Source organism: Equus przewalskii, chromosome 20 (assembly GCF_037783145.1).
Source record: "Equus przewalskii isolate Varuska chromosome 20, EquPr2, whole genome shotgun sequence".
Lineage (NCBI taxonomy): Eukaryota > Metazoa > Chordata > Mammalia > Perissodactyla > Equidae > Equus > Equus przewalskii.
In genome coordinates, this window is record NC_091850.1 from 24,481,510 (window position 1) to 24,503,617 (window position 22,108).

Genomic DNA, 22,108 nt, shown 5'->3' on the forward strand with positions numbered 1-22,108 from the left:
CAGTAACTTTCTTGGATGCTATCTAAATTTTTGGCACCAACTATTATTTTTCACTCAGTGACCCCCTAATCCTTATTTCCGCTCTGGAATTCTCTGATGAGCTCTAGAACTGTGTTTCTTTCTTATCAGACAACTTTACAACTCCACCTGGTTGTTCCACAGCCACCTCAACTGCAACACATATATAAGTGAAATCATTTCCCCTGAAAATCTGCTTCCATGTGCTTAGCCCAAGTAGGGTAGTGATGATCTCCCAGCCCCCATCTGGAAAGGCACCCAGGGTGCTTTCTGCTCCCACCCCTATACCAAGCACTGTGAATACTGTGTCCACAATACCCCTGTGATCTGCTCCCTCCTGTGCATTTCTACTCTCCTTGTTTAGGTCCTTGTCACATCTGCTTGGATGACTCTTGCTGTGTCCCCAAAAGTCCCCTTGCTGCCAGACTAACCCTCCTTCCTGGTAATCAGGCACACCACTGCCAGAGTGGCTGGTCTATAGCTGGATCGTGTTAAGCCCACACTGCTCGGTTCACTTTAGCCCACTGACCTTTTGTCATCAGCTTCCCAGCCGCCTCCCTCATCCTTGCTCCCGGGGATTCAGTTCTGCTAGGATCTTCACAAATGCGTCATGTCATTTCCTGTTCTTGGGTGGTTTCCACATTCTGTCCCCTTTCCCTTTTTATCTGGCTCATTCCTACCTCTATACAATCATATAGAAATGAACCAACATTTTACAAGTTTGCTGGCTTAGTGCCTTCCATCCTCTAGATAACATGAATAATCAAATGAATATCCTTTGATGCTTTGTCTTGAAGTTTGGTAGAATTGCCTTACATGAGTACGTTAATTTACTTGTTTATGCAGGCATCAAATATTTATTGAGGACAGACTATGTGCTAGGCACTATGATAAGGTCTGAGGAAATAAGAAATGGAAAGATATGGTCCTACCTTTAGGCAGCTCAGTCTCGTGGGGTTAGAGTCCTAGAAATCAATAATTAAAAAAGAAGAATGTACAAAGTAGAGGGCGCAGAGTCCAGCACCCATTTCCGTTGTGGGGTTCCTATGGGATGTAGCATTTTCGTGGAGACCTGAAGGATGAGGCAGAGTCTAACAGGGACTAGAGCATTGCAGGTTAAGGGGATGGGCCCTGGGGTGAAGGAGGGCAGTGCGTGTTGAGGGATTTACAATTAGATCCCTGTTGTCAGAGAGCAAAGGGAGAAGAGTTGGGTAGAAATGCACGCGTGCAGGCACACACACACACGGTCTGCACTCTACACAGTGGCCAGGGTGATTTTTTAAAATATAAATCAGATCATATCACTTCTTCCTTGGCTCAGAAACCCTCCTTGGCTTCCCATCTCACTTCGATTCGAGTTCGAACTTCTTACTGTTGTCTCTCAGGCCCTCCATCATTTGTGGACTCCAACCTTGCTACCTCTCTGATTTCGTCTACTATCATTTTTCCTCTCACCCAATGAGCTCCCCAGCTGTACTCTCTTCCTGTAAGCTTCTGGAGTATTCCAAGTACCCTCCTGCCTCAGGGCCTTTGCACTTGTTATTCCCTATGCCTGGAATGGTCTGCCTCACATATCTGTGTGGGTTGCTCCCTGAGTCCACTCAGGTCTCTGATCAAAATACCAGAGAAGCTTTCCCTGACTATTATATGGAGCAGAAGTCCCCTCTCTTCTGGTGACCCTTCATTCCCCTTTGTCACTAGAATTTATGTTCCCTGAGGGCAGGGGCTCTATCTATCATAATAACTGAAGAGAATCATGCGTGGTGCACAGTAGGACTCAATAAACACTTGTTGCATTGATTAATTCTTCAAATAATAATGATACTTTGAGCATACAGTGTAGAGCACTTTTAACTTTTTCCAAGCAGTTACATGTTTACCACATCCATTTGATCATTACAATACTCTTGTGCGATAGGTCTTATTGTTTCCCTTCCAAAAACACACAAACCAAATTCCATGGAGGTTAAAGATTCTGATAAAAGTCAAGTCGAAAATGAAGAGAGAAAGCGAGCCGAGAATCCATGTGCCCTGCCTCTGGGCCTCCATTTTCTTTTACTAACTTTTCTGTCTGGCGAGTCCCGTCACCACTAACAATATAAAGGAGAGTGTTTTGTTCTCAGTATTTTGTACTGGAAATGTGTCCTCAGGGTATAACTTCCAGAGCAGAAAAGCAAACAAATTCAGTCATAGTTGTCATTTATTGGAAACAAGCAGAGCTCGGGTAAGTATTTTAGAGAACATAAATGAGAGCTCTATTACTAAAATCTGTTTGGATTTTATTTTTATTACAGTAGGAGGTCTGGATGCTGAAGGGATAAAAAGAATCATAATTATATTGTTACAAAGTTGAGAATAAATCTCTGTGAATAGTATTTTGTTTAAGTCCGGTCGGGTCTAATAGCAAAGACGTCGTATAGAAATCTGGAAGGCTGTTTTACCTTGTCTGTACTTTTTGTGGAGAAGAATTATCAAGAGTAAGTGAGGTTGATTAATCCTATTTATTTTGGACCAAATGTGTTACCGAAAGCCAACAAATATGAAAGATTTTTTAAAAAATCCTTTCCTGGGAAACATTTTTGAGATAATTTTCAGCAACATTGAAAAGTGTCCCAAGATGAAGCATACCTTTGTTAGGATAATTCATTATTAACATAGTTTCAACTCATTTAATATTTTCTATTCATAAAAGCTTGTCAATATTTTATCATATGTTAATGAGTCTATTTCATGGCTAGGATCTGTTTGGAAAAAATAGTCACCTTTAAAATATAGAAATCTGGGGCCAGCCCCATGGCGTAGTGGTTAAGTTCATGTGCTCTGCTTTGGCGGCCCAGGGTTCGTCGGTTCGGATCCCAGGCACTGACCTACACACTGCTCATCAAGCCATGCTGTGGCAGCATCCCATGTAGAAGAACCAGAAGGACTTACATCTAGGATATACAACTATGTGCTGGGGCTTTGGGGAGGAAAAAAAAAGAGGAAGATTGACAATAGATGTTAGCTCAAGGCCAATGGCTCCTCACCAAAAAAATAAATAAATAAAATATAGAAATCTGTACGGGGTTTTGCCTTTTTATTTCTCCCTTAGTGATGGAAAGGCCTGCAAAAAATGTTGTAATGGGGAAGAAAAGCAGATCAGAGTCCAGCGGCCAGTAAAGCTCTTTATAATGTCTTATAGAATTTAATTAAGCTAATAACTTTAAGTTCTGTGACTTTGAGTATCCATAGTTCTTAAAAGAAAAACTAACACTAAGAGAAGCTTTCTCAGCTACCACAACAATTCATGAATGGAAAGAGTAAATAATTCCTGCTCATTCCTGGGCTCTGCCATCCTTAGGCTAGAGATCATAGGATGCAATCTTTAGAGAGAAGATAAAAGACCATGATAAATATTTTTGTATTATGTTGAAGAAAAATAGTCTTCTATTCTGAGATCTCAAGGCCCTGAAGACTATTTTCTGGGAAACGGCTTGCTGTAGGTATCATCTCATTTGGCTAGTCTTCCCCTTGAGAATGTGCCTGTAACCACAAACTGTTATTACATCCACATATAAAAACCATTTGTAATAGCAGCTGTTCTCCAATTCAGAGTTAGCCGAGTCTTTCCACTAAAATCCTTTGTGGATTGTTGGAATTCCTACCAGATAGGTACTGTGAAAAGGCCAAATATATCCCATGAGAATAAACTCAGTGTGCATAAGATCATCATCTTGTCCTTTTATTCTGAGTACCTTGATATTCTTTATTTAGCAAATCCCATTTTCCTTTTCTATGTACTACATCAATCATCATAGTGTTTTGACGGTCATGTGTTTTGTAATACAATGTTCCCGAATATTCTGTATCTGTGGGGGGTGTGTTTATGTGTGTGTGTGTGTGTGTGTATAGAAGCTATTTCACTTGGTTTAGGCATTGAGACCAGTAGGGAGAAGGAAGAGGCAAAGGGTGGTGACATTTCAGGCTTCTTCTGTGGTATTTATTTTGGCAAGCCCAAAGGGACACTTGACGTAGGTTTCGTTATGCCCCCAGACAGAGATTGAATATTCTCTTGCCAAGTTCAGCCGTGTAGCCCCTCTTTTCAACAAATCAGTGTAGGTCTCGAAGCTTTAGGAGGGAGCAGGCGGAAAAGGTAGAATAATCATAAATCATTCTATTTCTCTCTTCACTTGTAAATGTGTATGTTTCCTACTGTGGTCTTGAGATGTCTCTGCTTCTCCCTTTGATCATGACTTTATCTATCTCCCCAAAGTTTTGTAAGCCCCTTCACATACTTCTGCTAGCCTCACTTCTAGTGAGCTCAGGGATGCTGGGAATGAACAAGTACATATCTTAGGACTAGAAGGCAGCCTCTAGTGGTCTGTAGACACTCAGTCAGATGATATTTTACAACTCCAACTCTACTGGAGGTCTTTGAATCAGAATTACAATATTCAAACAGCATTCATTGATTGCTATGGTTTCCCTAGTGCTCTACTCATTGCTGTAGATAGGAAGATAAATTGTCTTAGCATTCAGTGAGCTCAGAGCCTAGTAGGGGGGTGAAGGGAGGTCAGCGAGTACGACTTGTGTCATGAATGAAGGAAGCACAGGAGCACCTAAGAAGTGCACCAGACTGGGGTGTCCCTGAGACACTAGAATAGGGGCACCGGACAGAGGATGTTGGTGATGGTTTCTCCAGGGAATATGGCACTGGAGGCAAGGCCTGAAGAATAGGCAGGGTGTTGTTATTTGAATATGGGGTGATGGGGTACATGGTGATGTGTGTTTCAGGTAGCATGGACAAAGGCTTAAAGACTTGGTTCTTCCTTAAGGAGCAACCAGCTTCTCAAGCCTTCCCTGTACTTGATTATTAGGGCCTTCCCAAAGGAGGTACCTGAAAGAGCAAATATATTGCAGCCATACTTAAGAAGCACTTAACAGAAAAGATGGACATAAAATAGGTTTTTATGTAGTAAAACAATCTTACAGGAATGCTCCATTGTCTCGGGTGAATGAAATGTTGACATCAAGTACAAACATCATCGGGTTATGAAGAAGAGAGCTTGTTATTTGGGATTAAGTTTATTGTCATAACATAAACCTTGTTGTAATGATAACAAGGGGATTTATTATCATTTAACCAGAGTTGTTTATTACTGAAGAATTTAGACCCAGGATTTCACACAGATATCTAAAGAATTAAAAAGAGACCATGAAGCAAATGATAGAAAGTACTAAGGCCCTGAGTCATTTAAAAAAATGGTGAATTCCGAGGTCTTGCATGAGGCCTGCAAGTGATAAAGGCAGGGTGGGGGGAAAAGCTGGAGAAGCAGGTGGAGGAGCGAAATTTATTCACCAAGGTTATGATGAAGTTAGCAAATAAAGGCATACGTGTTGAAATCAGGAGTCCTCGGGACTAGTCAAAGCATTTTTAATGCTACACTTTGTACCCATTCCTCTGCCTTTTCTGACATTTCTTCTTGAGAAAGAAAGAAGGACGCAGAATAGTGGGAATGAACAAGACCCCGCTAACCCTAGATATTTGCATGTAGGTTCAACCCCTCCTAGTTTAGTGCACTTTCACAGCATTTCACCTGATCCCTACAGTGATCAGATAAGGCAGACAAGGCAATCGAAGAGAAAACCTAGCACAAAGAATTTAAGGGACCAAATGACTAATTAAATGGCAGAGAGAAGATGAAAAACCGGGTCTTTGGACTCCTAATACAGTGTTCTTTGCTACCACACTAAACTGCATCTCTTTTTCAGGATTTATTTTTAAATGCTAAAAACTCAGCAATTGTTCCTCCTTTGTGAATCATTAATCTATGCAGCTGCCATACCACATTGTAAGCCTCAGCCCCGCATGGTTAGAATAGAGCGCTGAAGTGGGAGTTAGTCATATTTTGGCTTCATAGCTAAGCTATTGTTGAATATTGAATTGTGACACTCTTTAATCTTTCTGCATCTCATTTTCTCTTTTTCCTTGATGTGTGTTATGTCTTGGAGCTAAATGTGAATGGAGTCATCTAGCTACATTGTTCTCACTGCAAGAATATGCTTGGTGCTGGTTTCCTAGGCCAGAGATATGGTTTGCCCCCAAATATGTGTTGTGGTTTCATTAGTTTTGTGGGTCTCAGGAATTGTGTTTAGGCTATTTTTTGTGTAATTATATGTCCAACTTCATATAGGAACTTAAGAGCTCCTAAAGAATTCCTTGGTAGATTGTAGAAATGTTAAATGTAGGTTGTATGAACGGTACTAGCTGACGTTTTTCGAGCACTTGCTAAGTACTGGACACTTGCATCTCACTGAAGCCTGACAATAGCCCCATGAGGGGAGGTGGATGGGAAGCAGGGCACGGGAAACCAGCACAACTGGTGTCGCGCAGGGTTGGGCTGTACATGCAGGGCTCTGGCTCCAGCCCACACCCTGAACCACTACCTTCTTTGTGATTCCTCCTGAAACAGAGCTAGTTGTTCATTAGAATCCAGGAAGCTACTCTCATACGAGATGTAGATCTAGCTGAAATAATGAAAACAAACTAAGAGCTCCCTGCAGAAGATGTTCTTCAGGGGCCCGCAGAATGTTCACTTTGTTCACGGGCGGACCCGGACTCATTGTGCGTGCCTTGTTTGAGTTACATTACATGTAAGGAGTCCTGACAACTGGAGAAGTTCCAATATTCATCATTAATTTCAGCTTTTTAATTAAGCTTCTGTGACACGTGCAAACTTTCTTTGAAGCCTGGAAAGGAAAACACATCATTTAAAATGAAGTGAAAATGAAGTTTTATTTCTACAGCTATAAATTTTCTTATACAATAAGCTCCAGAAGCATGTAACTTGTTATTAAAGGTGTAATGTCTACCCACTTTGTATGTATTTAGCACTAGTTTTGACTAAATTAAAGTAGTAGAGTTTGTCTTTTTTTGAAATCCACCTGAGATTCCCAATAAAATTCCCTTTTTTATTCCCGTTCACTCAAAAAATATTGAATACCTTTTGGGCCATGCACTGGGTTAAGTACACTATAACCTTTTAATTACTGGTGTGTTGGTAAGTTGACACATTATCACAAGGGCTAAAATCTTAATGAAGCCCAGTTATCTGAAATTCCTTCTCGGATCATATACTTGCTTTGACGGCAGTTTTGAGAGAGTTGTAAACCAGGTAGCAGGTGCATATTTTAGTAGGTAAAACACTTGAGATGGCGAAAGATGATGTTGACATTCTATGTGGTGATTTTAGACCCAAAAAAGAAGCAGAAGAAGCATTTTGCCATTTTTCATAGAAGATCTAGAATGTGATAGGTCAGCCTCAAGGGAAATATTAATTTAGGCTCCTGGTGCTTGATACTTAGAAAAGAGCTTAATGATAATCATAATCAGATCATCAGAGCTAATGTTTCAACTGTGCTCCCCAGACGTGCCTCAGAGGCCACCTCTATACTAGGGAGTGGGAGGAAGGGATTAATGGGGAAAACCTGCTTTCCACTCTTAATCCCTCTTTTATTTTATGTTTGAAGAAAGGGTACTGTGGCTAAAGGAAACTGAAGAAATGTGGATTTAGGCCAGCTCACACATTTTACCAATGAGCAAACTGAGGCTCAGACAAATTCTAGGAAAGTGAATAAGAAAGTGAATATAATTATGGTTTACGGCACTGCTTGGCCAAGCAATGAACCATTTTACATGGTCATTTTGTCAGTATGTCTATTTTGTCAGTCTGACTATTGAGTTACCTACAAACTGTGTCATAGCTATACTGGGGGAACTGAAGATGATGCAGGATGGGGGTTTGTAAGAGTCAAGTCTTTGTGTGCCCCAGTAAGAAGTTAGCTGATAATGTCTACAATTGATTGATCAAGAAATAAATACCGTGGTCAACTTAATATTTAAAAATGCAGAAGTGAGAAGAAAATGTATAGAAGTATAAAAGAAAATGCTAAAAATAATTGAAATTGATTCCTGTTGAGAGCAGGACTAAGGGTACAGAAGGGAGGCAAAAACTGCTGTTTTCTGTGTATATATTACTTTTTTAAACAAAATTAAAATATTTTTCAAAAAGGAATATTATGCATTTGTGTTCTATGTATGCTACCTACTCTTGGTAAATAATAGCTCCTGTTTGTCAAGGAGACGATTCCCTGGAAGAGGAAAATAAGCGGAATACCAGAAGTGGAATTTCTCATTACATGATACAAGGACTGAGGCTCAAGGTCCAATTTGTGGCAGGATGCTTCTCAACTAAATTTTTATGCCTTTGGCTATTCAGTTGGCATTCTCCCTAAATTATTCTAGGGACAGAAGCTGCCTCCAGAAAGAAAGTAAAAGCATGACTGTGCAAAGATTTTAAAATAGCCCCTATTTAGGAGACAATTTCTCTGATAGTTCCTATTTATCCTGTAGTTACACCAATTTTAAATAAGAATTGCTCCCTAACTAGTCTTTTTGACGTTTCCTTTTTTTTTAAACAGGGAAATACACATAAAATCTTGGAGAAATGTACATTACCACTGACTGGAAAGCAATGTGTCAATCGCATCATTACTGAAAAGGTAAAGCGCCTTTCTCTTTTGATTTCCTGTATTATCTACCACCACCTTTTGTATTTACGTTCATTTTTAGAATTTTCTTATTACCTTCTGAAAGTGTATTTCGTTGCTATTCGTAGGATTAATTTAATCTGTGCATAGACTGAATAGGAAAATTCATCAATTTAATGTTTCTAAATGTAGAATTCTTAACGTGAAACTCTCTGAAAATAAACATATACACTCAAAATTGAACCATGGTCCTTGATAAACTTTGAGTGATATAATCGAAGAAAAGTTCTGTCGATCCTTATATTTGGGCTATGAATGTGGATGATATATACAAAGTTAAGAATATAATTATCGTTCCTGCCTTTCTTCTATGCTTTCCCAAATCACAAGTAACAAATTGTTGGATTTCATTTTAAGAAACTCAGTAAACATTGAGTTGTAATCATGTGGGTGCAGATTGCAGTACAGACCCCACAGTGAACCGAGAAATCTCTTCTTTGGTTCTTGCATGCTTTCAGCCCTCTTCTTTAACGTGGACTTCAGAACACCCCCCCTCCCTCCCATTTTAGTGCTTCTCTAGCCTTTTTCTTCTTAGATAGAAAATGTTGGCCAATGGTGCAACTGAAAGCTGCTCGGATCAGAGACAGACATCCCTGGCAGTTGCCTACAGTCACCTGTCTGACCCAGATTTGAACCTAGGATGTTGGAATGACGTAATTCTCATAAGTGAGCTAGCAGGGGGTCATTTTCTTGATTCAGTATCTTGATGAAACCACAAAACAGAATTGTCTATATCAGAGTTTGTTTCTTTGTTTTCTTTTTTCTCTTGATGATGCTGTTGCTTTTACCAAGAGCCAGAGCCATGGCATCCTTGCATTAATCTGGTTCGCTAACCCTCCCTGGGGTATGGTAAGAAGCACCCTAAAGCAGCCCTTTGAACTAGGTTAGGAGGTTGATAATACTTTCCAGAAGCCACATTTTAGGGAGCACTCTGTCCTACATGGTGCCTTCCGCTAGGACGTTTTATGTGGAATTTCAGAAAGATGACTTGTGGAAAAGAACATGTGGATGAAAGGGCAGAATATTTGATTCCACCATTGATTCCCTGAGTCTTACCATTTCTTGAACCCCTTCAAAACTATGGGCAGGACTTGAAAGAAATCCATTACTTTGAAAATAAAGACAAAGCAGTCCTTGGTCCTGGTTTCTTTAACAAAGTGGTAGAACTACTAAGGATAATTCCAGCAGCATTTCCCCCCATCTTCCTCTTCTCCCCAGGAAGCCCTCTCCCACTCCCCACTCCTTGTGTGCCTGCCCTTCTTCTTGCCAGTTCAGTGCTTCTACCTGCAACGCCTCCCACCCACTCTGCCTCCCCAAATCTGACCCATCCTTCAAGCCCAATGCAATCCCCATCTTCATCATGAAGAGGTTTCTGACCCTCTTGGCACTCACAATTTCATGCCCAGGTTGGTCCCCCATTCATTTTGGCACTTATCATCCAATACCTATATTTTCTTATGACATAACTTTCTTATGAAATAACTTATTTAACTTAACTGCCATTTAAAAAAACTTTTATATCCTTTCTCTCCATCCACATTGTTGTTTTATTCATTTACTTGTTACTAAGCATTTTGTGAGGACCCTCTCTGAACCAGACTATTGCCAACAGTGGGCTTCAGAAAGGAGGACAGTCTGCTCCCAAGGAGCACATTCAGGAGGGTAGACATCAAGCATCTAGCAGTACCAGCAGCTGGAGTAACAAATACAATAAAGGCCATGATCGAGATACATGCCAGATGCTGAGTTAGGAACATAGAGGAAGGCTGCCTAACAGGCTGGGGAGAGGGTCACGAAAAGCTTCTAGGTGCTTTCAAATACAAGCTCTTAACTTTTTTTGTAAGGCATTTCACAGTCTGTACCTTTTCTCCTCCAGTCTTAGTTTCTCTCTTTCTGACTTAAAATTCTCCTCGCTTCAGCTGTACTAAGATGCTGTGAACTATGTTGTATTCCCCCCACCATGTTCTTCTGGGACTTTGCAGATCCTGTCTCTCTTTCTGGAATGTTCTTTCTAGCCCATCAATCTGGCTAATTCCTTCTCACCTCTTATGTCTCAGCTATGTATTTCTTTCTCTGACAAGTCTTCCCTATCCCTCCCCAAGTCTTCTAGATGCTTCCCTGAATTCTAGTACTTACCCTAACTCAGCATTGACGACTGTATTGAAATAACCTCTGAGGTCTGCCTGTCTCCTCACTGTTTATCCAACACTTAGCGTGGTGCTTGCCCATGCACAGTGAATGCTTGTTGAATAAATGTACTCTACTTTTCTTGACAAGAAAATTGATAGATTGAGTGATGAATCTTGAAAGATAAGTAGGAGTTTTATAAATGAGAATAAAACCCAAGAAGCCCTTTTGGACAAAGGGAAGAAAATAGGCAAAGTCATGGATGCTAAGAAAACATAGCCTCTGATCCAGCTCTGATGGCCTAGTGGTTAAGGGTCTATGTGCTCTGCTTTGGTGGCCCAGGTTCTGTTCCTGGACATAGAACCACAGCACTCATCTGTCAGGAGCCATGCTGTGGTGGCTGTTCTCATGGAAGAGCTAGAAGGACTTACAACTAAAATATACAACTATGTACTGGGGCTTTGGGGAAGGGAAAAACAAAAAAGGAAGACTGGCAACAGGTGTTAGCTCAGGGCAAATCTTTCCCAGCAAACAGCCTCCATTTTTATCAAGTTTTTGTTTATACCACTAAATGGAAATCTTCCTAAGTAAATTTCTCTCTTTTAGATAATAGATGCTTGGCTTTCCAATATATGACCTTGAGGGCTAATTAGGGGTTGATAAACGTGTTAATAAAAGTTATTTTATTTTTAATTTTTTGTGTGTGAAGAAGATTGACCCTGAGCTAACATCTGTTGCCTGTCTTCCTCTTTTTGCTTGAGGAAGATTGTCACTGAGCTAACATCTGTGCCAGTCTTCCTCTCTTTTTGTGGGATGCCTGCCATAGCTTGATGAGCGGCGTGTAGGTCTGTACCTGGGATCCAAACCTGCCAATCCCGGGCCGCCGATGCAAAGTGCACGAACTTAACCACTATGCTGCTGGGCCAGCCCCTTAGAAAAGTTTTTTAAAAGCAGTAAGTCAGTTTGCCATGGAGTTTATCTCCCTGATCACCAAAGCCTCGTATTTGTGCTACCACAGTTCTCTTCTCCCCAAATCCCTTCCCTGCTTGTTCTTAATAAAACAATCTAAAGGCTCTTTTTCTCTTATTTGTTCCATTTCAATAAACTGACATTTATTCATAACATAGGGAAAAGAAAATCAGTACATGTTTTCTGCAAAGGGAAAGTGTTCATTTTAAAAAAATTTGAATCATTTTAGAATTAAATAACCTAATACAGCATACAGACAATCCTAAATATTAGACCATGTATTTCTGTTGAAGAAAGGCTTTTTTAGGAACATAAAAATGTGCGATCAAAAAGGAAATTTGCTGAAATATTTCCGTCTAAATTTAAATAATATTTTCAAGTAAAATCAACCAGGTTGCCTGGGCATTCATCAAACAGAGACTGCAAGTATCACTGGTCCCCTTGATGTTTTGCTCTTGCGGAAAAGTATCAATTAACTGGAGACTAATAAGCGTTTTGGCATTTTGATTTGGGTTCACATACAAGTGACAGTAATTTAAGCTATTAAGGAGAAAGAACATGCCTGTACCGTGCCCCACTATGTCCCAATCATGATGCCCAGTGTTCAGAGTGTATTTTCTGTTTACTATATTTGTCCTGTATAACAATCTTGGGAAGCGGGTTTTTTGATATCCACCTACAGATGCTAAAACAGGTTCACCAAAGATTGCATAGCCATTGTGTGGAGGAGCTGGAATTCCAGAACCCTCGAAAGTCAGGGTTCTTTCCTCTACACATTGCTGTGTCTTCATCTTAGCCTCCTAACCAGGAGTGTGTTTCAAAATGACAATTTAGAGTTTGATTTCCAAGCCACCTGAAAATAAAGATTCTAAGCCTGCAAATAATGGTTGAATTTAAGGTATATCCAGAAGAGAGGAGAGATCTTGGAAGCATAATATTTAAGTCTGAGAAAAAGGAAACTATCCATGAAAGCTGAAAGAGGGAAAAGTGCCTATTGCAACTGGAGGACAACTTGTAGAACCAGCGAGTCGAAGTCATAGGGAAGCGGTTTTTACGGTTAGAGCTTCGCATCAATACACAATCTGCCTTGAGACAAGTGAACCTCCTGCCCCTGGAAGTTTCTAAGCAGAGGCCCAGTGACCATCTCAGAAAAATGTTTTGAGGAATTCTTGGATGGGAAGTTACAGTAAATGACTTTGTTGGTCCCTTCCACTCAAGTTGTGATGTTACTAACCCTGACAGCGTGTGCTCTAAATCGGATACAACAGGGTGAATCTATCTACTGAGATTAAGCTGTACCAGTTGGCCCTCCCATCACCTGGTGTTACCAACCAGAAGGTTGGAATAGAATGTTTAGGCTGAGGTTAGCCTTCTCATGCTTGTCTGAAACATAAGCATCTTCATTTGACTTGTGTATCAGAGTATCAGACAGAGATTCTCATGCTATCCTCTTGGACCTCTGTGTCTTCACAGGACTTAAAGGGGAAAGTTTTAATATTTACCTGAGGGTCTTTCAGGGCCAGGACAGCTAACCCTTTATAATTACTCCCAGCTTCTTCAGAGTGCCTCCTTTTGTTTCCTGTAACTCCTTCCCCAGCAGCATTGATCAACATTTTCCCCATCATCCGTGCTTTCACTTTCCAGATATCTCCTTGCTCCCATCCCCCTTCCATTTCTTCATTCCTTTCTTCAAATCATTATTAATCATCTAATTGACATTTTGACCAAAAGTGTTAGAGCTAACAAAAGGAGAGTAGGTGAAAAAACTGGTTACAATAGTAACTAATGCCATCGATATCAACACTCATTTATTTTCTGGCATCAACAGTGCATCACAACTAATTGCCAGTTAGAGAGTTAGCATTTATTCCCACCAAAGTATAATAGTTACAGCTGACATTTTTTCATTGCTGATTTTCAGAGTCTTTTGTCTCTCCTTTAGGAACTTGAGAGGTTATTTCTGTTTTGTGTCATAAAATAATTACTGTGATAAAAATTGTCACTGTCGTTTTCTTGACTCTGACAGGCTGTGTTTGATGTGGACAACAAGAAAGGGCTGACTCTGATTGAACTCTGGGAAGGCCTGACAGTGGATGACATAAAAAAGAGCACTGGGTGTGATTTTGCAGTAAGTGTTTCTGTGAACAAATCCAGCCACTTGTCCTGTATCACGAGCTTGATTAATGAGTGTTTATAGGACATGAACCATTAATTTGTGATCATTTTTGGAGTTGACCTTTGCAGAGAGCAGGAGTGGAAGGAAGGGTGCTCCAGATGAGAGCAGGTGGGAGCAGGAACGGGCTGTGACTCACGGGCCAGGGCTGGGCTCAGGAGTCAGAAGTAAGAGGGGGAGGAACCACCAGGAGCAGCTGGAAATAGAAGGTCGCACTTGAACCCTAAGCTACTTTCTGTAAAGTCTCTTTCAGTCCTCTGTTCTTGAGTTACATATCAGCCGTGGCTAAACTTGATTAACTCAAAAATGTGAGCCACACACAGAGAAATGACACTTCCTTGTTTTTAAACCCATCTGTGGCTTATGGCTTTCTGTTTGATTGACTTCTATGCCTGATTGTTCCGTCCATTGAAGATACTACAATGTTGGGCTTCTGACACCACCAGATTTGTAGTCACAAAAGAAGTCTGTCTTGCATTTGAATAAAAACTTAACTGCATAAAAACTCTGACTTACAAAGCAGATTAAGTATTTCAGGGGAGTATCCATTTAAGAAATCCCCAGATTTCTTTTTTTAAAAAAAGAGTAAAACTGTAATAAAAATAATTGCCCTTTAATATAAGAACTTGTTTATAAATCGCCAGTCACCTCCCTAATGGGCGTTGAGAGGATGGCTCAGTCCATTTGAAGTTGATCAAAAGTAAAGGTGAAATGTCTCTAAAAAAGGAAAGAAAAGAATTTGCGTCTCACGTACCTTTTAAGAGTAATTCTACTTGTTAAAATGAAATATATTTATAATAAGAAGAAAGGTTGCAGCTACCCGTCCTGGGGAAAGTAATTTAATAAAACATATTTGATAAATCATGCATATATTTCATACATTCCTTCTTTAGGTACTACATGCTTGGCTGGTACCTATCAGTGCATAACAGATTTCTGTAAAAACAATTTTGCTGCATAATTCATTATCCACATATAACTGTTTCTGGTTCTATATGAAGGTCTTTGTCTATTAACCTTTTTTGAGTTTCCCTTTGGAAAAAAGAAGTCTGTCAGCAATACTTTGCACAAAAAGCACATCTTCAATTAGCTTTTCAATAACCCAGGGGAAAAAAGGGATTTGTTTACACTTTATTTAGAATTCCTTACTCCAGTGATAAAAGCAAACAATTCTTCTACTTAATCAACTATTCTTTGGTTTTTTTCTCCTACGTGGATGAGTTAACTTCTTCTTCAGTATGTAACATTTCTGAGATCCATAGAACCTTCAATTCTCTGCTGCAAAAGATACTATACAAAGGAAGACCCTCATTGTTTTCTGTTTCTTTTTTATTCATGTAGGTAAATCAGGAATGAAAAAGACTTTTACTGTTTTTGCTTTTTTTTTTTTAAATGCTGGTTTTCATGTTTTGATACATCGAAAAATATCTCTATGGTCCCTCTTTTATTACAGTACCAGCCTTCCTTCTCTTTTGACATTGATATGTAATCTTGTTTCCTCCAAATTAGGGTGTTGAGATCAAATGTTAATTCGTATGTCAGTGTTGTCCTGACAGTGGAAAGCTGGAGTATCAGCTGAACCATCTTGACAAAACAACCAGCTTTTGAGAATCTGATGATCTCTGATGATCCTCAAAACATCAACAGCGTCTCTTTAGACCCTGATGGATGAATCACATACAGTGGGTTGTTTCTGTATAAGGCTGCGGACGGGAGTGCTCTGATTAATACAATGCTCTGTTTAATAGCTGGGTTATCAGTAAGATACATTTAATAATACAATTACATTGAGGATAACATTTCTTTATTTGATAACTCATAAAGTATTCCATGTTATGATCTAGATGATAATCCATGTGATTATTACTGCCTAGGTAGGACTTGATATCTGACTATATACATTCAAGTTACTCAAGATTTCTGTTTGAGAAAAGGCCCACCCAGCCTTCACTGTATAACTAGAAGTGAACATTCCAGAAAGGATAGTTAGATAGCCAGGTGGTTGCATAATAAAGAAAAAAAGGTAAACACCTGGGTCAGAGTAATTGTGAAAATGTGTTGGTATAAGTCGCATATACCTAAGAATATGACTAAATGTATGGGTGAAAGATACAGAATGTGGATATCAGCTGATTGAGAAAATACTGAGAATTTCAAAGAAAAAGGCAAAATACGACAGCATCAGGACATGACAAAATTGTGGTTTCAGGGTACTAAAAAATAATGATCATAATGAAATATTTAATGAAATAAATATAATTCATTTTTAAAAAAGAATTACTAAGACTTTCCTGTATACTACAGTACAGTTAGCAACAACAAAAAATGTGGAAGGAAAATGTGTCCTTTAGGTATCACCTGAAACAGCTTCTTAAAAAAAATCATAATCACCAAAAAAATATGTGGTGAGTTGTATTCATGATTTAGTGTCAGTTGAAAGGAGAAGTTTTCTTTTCAATTGGTAGGAAAGTCTTTTAAGAGTTATGTATGTCTGGAGTTCCAAAGGAGGCTATGGAAATTTGTCATAGAAATGCAAATATTGACTGTATTTCTGGAACCTTCCCCACACTCCCAAAATAAGACTCTGGTCAAGAGTAGTTGGCAGCAAGAGAAGCCAACCTATAATGGACAGAGATCTTATTTCATATGATCACTCTCCTTCAAAGTGCAATTGTTATAAAGAAAGGGACTTTCCTCTGGGTTTCTTGAGGATTGAGTTCTGAGTCTATTGCGAGAGATAAAGGAGCTGGGCACGTAGAGCTGAAAATATCACTGTTATTATAAAGGCTAGGATGGAGGATGTGGCTTAAGTGGCACAACACATTTCCCAGATATGAACCCCAGAAGTGGGAGAGACTTCAGCTCCCAGGTTTAAGCAGCCTTGGAAAACTATGAGCTTCTTACACAGGAGCAAAGCTTTCCTGCTGAGCTTCTTTCCTCGTGGCTGAGAACAAAATAGAGCATGTGCACCCTGCAGAAGGCCCATCCTAATCAGGAAGAAGAATTGGGCTGAATTTCGGATGCCCCAGTTCCTCTACCCAAATCATCATTCATTTAAGTCACTAGAGGACACACTGGAGGCCAGGGTATTACACTAATAGGTGTCCTTCCACCTGGAAAGGAATATGAGAAGTGGGGAATAAATGCTCCACCTCAACACTGTTGGTTGGTAGAGCCATATGTACATGTTCCTCCTCTACAAATGCTTGATTGTGATGCGGTACAGTAATAGTTTTCTCTTGTTCTTTTATGTTACTAACGCCAACATTTTTATGCTGAGGAGTCTTTTGGTTTATTTTTCTCCCATGGCCCTCACATTTTGAAAAAAATCTGTCTCCCAAATACTTATCAAGTAATAATTCATTTTCAAAGAGTCAGAGTAATATTGCACATTTCCTCAAAGTAAAGATGTGACAAGCTAATGAAAATGTCAAATTTCTTTATTTTTGGCTATACTTATATCACTCAGTATGTTACTGCCAGTTACTTGATGGGCCAAAGTAGAAAGAGAAAAGAAAAGTGACATCCCACCACTTAAATTCCGTTATCTCTGCAATCCCTTTTTCCAGCGAGTAGTTAATTCAGTTGACTATTCATTTCTTTCTCTTTTGATGCATGATTAAGTTACATGAAATAGGTTTTTCTTTACCTTTTATATCTTTGGACGGTTTTTGAAACAGAATATTCCTTTTTGTTTTTATTTTTTAGTTTCAAAAATTAAAAACAAATTGAATCCGTATTTGAGCATCATGTCGTAGAATAAACTTTCGGAGGTCATTAGTCATCCATGATTATTCCTTAAACACCCAGTGTATGTCCCATATTGAGCTATGAAATGTGAATAAAATAGAACAAATTGGTGTGTTTCCTTCTCCCAAGGGCCTTGGTCTTATTCTTCAGGCAGAAACACACCTCAACAACCACTGGCAAAAAATTAAATGAGAATACTGCTTATTTATATGTTTGCAATGGAATCTTAAAGCAGCCAGCTGCAGGCATTCTTTGCCAAGTTGAATAAATTTATACTCTCAATATCTGTTATGAACTGGCATTATACCAGAATTAAACAGTATACTCTTGGGATTTTAATGGACTGGAAAGACAATCGTTGGCTTGTCTTCTACACTTAAATCATATAGTCTTGTGCCTATCCTGTAGATCACCATGGCAAGATAATCTGCTTCAACTTGCATGAGCTTACAATGTTGATGAGACTGTGAGAGAATAGAATGAAAAATGGTGGTTTAGTAGGTGTTTTTTATTACAAAAATAGATGGGCCAAGTCAGTCTACATCCAGTTTCATCTTCCTCTTTTCTGATGAAAGTCAGTTTCCACAATGAGGATATAAATGATATTGAGAGCTCAAAATAGGGCCAATATGACAGGGAAAAGGATCAGATGTTTAGTTTAAAAAATTAAGGTGTTCAGTTTCTTTTTAAAGGAATTGCTATAAAGCATCTATTGGAAATGATCTGTTTTCAAAAAAGAAGAGTTTTATTTCATTAAATTATTTCCACAGATGCTTTGTTGTTAAAAACAGAAAATGGATTGTTTGTGAGACACACTTTCTAAATACTCAGAGCCCATATGTTTTTCATTCTTTTCAGAAGAGTTGAAGAGCTATGCAAATGTGGGCTGTGACTTTTGTCTATTTATTATGTGTCTATTATTTTGTCTGTTATTATATATCTGCTCTTAGAAGTGACAAGTCTGAATGAGCTCTCGTTTATCCTAACCTATATACCAAGCCATACTGATCCCTTTTATTCTGGTCATGTCATTCTTTTAGTAGAAAAACGGAAAGGGGAGTGTTAAATTTTGATATTGTGAAGAGTTAATGCAAAAACAATTCATAAATGAGCTAAAAAATATTTAACCTCATCAAAGCCAAATAATTACCTACTTCTATTTATAGTACTGACTTATCCTCTATTAGAAATCTTTCCTCTAGTTCTTTGGAGATTATTTAACCCACTCACTCATTTTTTCATTTGTTCATTCATTAATTTAACAAAATATTCACTCTTTATTCTGGAAGGCAAAATGCCAATTAGGCCCACTTTGATTGCCATATCCTTGAGGGCTCAGAAAATCACCTAAATTTTAATATTGCCTACAGTGCTTTCCATGGAGATTATTACTAGGACTCAATGGATATTTGCCAGATTGAATGAAGAAATCTGTACCTGGCATTGCACCTTGAAGGATCAGTCAAAATTAAGCCAGACCACTTACATTTAGGTTTCTTCTTCACCAACTCTACCATTAAATGTTGATCTGTCCTCATTTTTCTCTGCTTCAGGTCTCCTAGGAATGCATTTGCTATTCTGTACATTGAACATAATTGTAGTCAACATTTAATATTTTTAATGCTATTACCTCCTTTTTTGTAATAACTTGGACTCTTTTTACTACCTTTATATCATTTCCATTCTGATTATGAAATTTCTGATAAAATGTTGTCATTGACCATACGTGTCTTTGTTAATGTGTATCCAGTTAATCCAAAGACTGTTGTGTATCTTAACAAAATTGTGAATTGGCTGGACCTATTTTGAGGACTTTGAGACTTGTACCTGATCTGTGACGCTTTTGAATCAAGTCTCAGAGGCATCAACCTCAGAGCTCAGTGATTCACACAGTAGAGAGCTTGGTTTTCTGGATCCTTTATTGTCTCGCTCTGCTCCTCCTTCACCCCCTCCTCACTGCCAGTCTTCATGATCCTTAATTTAGGAGCTATAATGCGAGAAGGTTGAGAACTACTAAACACACAAAATGTAAACAGAAAAGGAGTTCCCTGTTTCAATGGTTCAGAATGGAAAATAATGAGGAAATTCCAGGTGCGGTTCATGGCAAGGCTGCTTGTTGCCTACATCATTCAAGTTTGGAAATTCAAAGAAGTTATGTTTATGCCATGAGGTTTTTTTATAATTTGGTTATTTTTTTCTCTTTCTTTTACCAGGTTTCACCAAAACTCATGCCAATGCGACAGATCGTAACTTGAAATGTGGAAAAGACATTTGACCCAGACTGTGTGTTTGTCATTTTAACCACATAGGATTTCATTGAAAGGACATCAGTAAGAGAATTGTATATTTAGCAAGCAGTTTTTGATTAGTCGTCTTCTAGAATCTTATGCTTTTTGTAGCCATGTATAGACTTTGTTCTCTCTAGTGTACTGTGACATTTTAATGGGAAAAAAAAGAAAATGTATATGATTATCTTATTTGTTTTATATGTACTGAGAAGGCTGTCATTACAATTGGTCCTCAAATTGGATTTATCTTCACCTTCCATGCTTTGTACGCTGAATTGTGTGCAGTTTGTACCAAGATGGGCCCTTAGGAAGAGTTTCATTGAGGTACTTTCCCTCATGATGAAATCATGACATTGTAGAAAAAACGAATGAGGGAGAAAAATAACACCACTCAGAGCATATCCAAGGCAGCATTGTGCTAGTCCTGAAAGATAACATATATGTGAATTTTGATTAGGAGAAATGCTGTCTTAATGATTATGTTTTTCCATCAGCTTGCTCTGACTTCTCTTTTGGAACCCATGATTTTGTGATTACATCTTGTTTTCCTAGCACACCTCTCTTCCTCCCACACTTTTTATAACTAAATAGATGCCTAAGAAGGCAAACTAGAACATCTCTGTGTGGGAGAAATGACTGGTTCATGGAAGATACCAAAGGGTGGAGAGTCTATTGGTGCTGACATCCCACCAAGAAGTTGCCTTTATAAACCAACCAACCAACCATCTGTGCTTTGCCAAAGACTAAGGTTTATTATAGGAAGAGGGCTGTAAACCTGACAGATCTAGTCAGTTTTCTCTTTTTAAAACACTGAAGTATTCCTGTGTATCCAGAAGGGTCCTTAAGAGTCTTTCTTGATGTTGTTGAGGCCCAGTGGGCTACTTGGACAGTACCTCCTCCTAAGCCAAGAGGGGCTGCGGGGTAATTTATCATGAATCCATAGTCATAAGACAGCAGAATTTTTTTTTTAATTCTTTCTTTTCAGACTCTCTTATTTTTGCTTGGAAAAGTTTCTAAATATTGGAGGCCTTTTTCTACAGAACAGTGTTCTTTCTTCTACCCAAGTCACTTCCTTTAGCAAAGTACTTTTAATTGAGCTTTATCCAAGTAGGGGAAATAATGATGAGCAAATCCAGGATTTGAAGAGCAGTGAGCTTTCATTGTTAGAAAAGAAAATGGTGGGCTGGGTTTTGTAAGGAACTTCTCCTCAGAGGTATCCTCAGTACCAAACAGTTGCCTGGGGGGATGGCTTCAGAAGCATCTTGCATGTCAGATGAGAGAAAAAAGTTCAGGCACCCTGAAGACAGGCCAGACAGCTGTCCTCTGGACAGAGGTAGGTATAGTACAGTGCAATAGATATTCTTCTGGCACCAGGTATAGGAATTTATTCACATTAGGTGATGGTTCTCATTGAAATTCTCTCTCTTTTCAGGTACGGCTATAGTTGTGTCATGCAGGGTAGCAGAGGGAGGAGAGAGGCTTTTTTGTGAGAGGCACACTCCATGTATAAAATAGTCTTTCTGTCTAGCTTCATGGTTGAAAGCATACTCTCCCAGTACTGGTAAAATGGACTCTTCTTAGAATTTGCGAGGTCCAGAGAATAATATATATCTATATAAGAGTTATGATTAGAAAAAATTATATTACTGCTGGTTGCTATATTTGCAAACTTACATGCTTATCATTCCAGTCTGTTATTTTGGGATAATGTGATTCTAAGAATGTTCTAGACTTTGAGTGGCAAAACCTAAGGAGATGACTTTATATTTTTAAATATTAAAGAGTGCCTTGGATGTTAAGAAATGCATTAAGAAATACAATAAATATTCCAAATTGTTATAGATTGGTGTGGTTGTCCTTTTTCTTATTCAAGAATGGCATGACTACACATGAGAATAATACAACAGAGACTGGTAGAATGGCCAATGATAAATAAAGCCAGCATGCTTTACCACTTCTAATCAAGTTGTTGCTTTTCTTTTTATTTTACTGAAGAAAAGATATTGTTCTTCATGAAAGAATAAATGAAATGTTTACCTAAATGAATCTGCACTTTGGTCCTTGTCGGAGCCGATCATTTATCTATAAAAATTATTATCCCAGGCTTCATGTGTTAATATTATTTTGCTTTTGTCTAACACTCCTTTAGGATAAGTATGCATTAATTCATTTCCCAGGGGTGTGTTGAGTTTGC

At 38.8% G+C, this 22,108-nt stretch overlaps 1 protein-coding gene across 1 annotated transcript in view; it reads left to right on the forward strand.

The window, feature by feature from the left end:
• OXCT1 (3-oxoacid CoA-transferase 1) overlaps nucleotides 1–21,755 on the forward strand; it is a 129,155-nt gene extending 107,400 nt beyond the window's left edge. The window contains exons 15-17 of the mRNA XM_008539040.2: nucleotides 8,479–8,559; nucleotides 13,730–13,831; nucleotides 19,840–21,755. Coding sequence (XP_008537262.2) covers nucleotides 8,479–8,559; nucleotides 13,730–13,831; nucleotides 19,840–19,881 — 225 coding nt within the window. The 3' untranslated portion in view covers nucleotides 19,882–21,755. The remainder of the gene's footprint in view (nucleotides 1–8,478; nucleotides 8,560–13,729; nucleotides 13,832–19,839) is intronic.
• The last annotated feature ends 353 nt before the right edge of the window (nucleotides 21,756–22,108 follow it).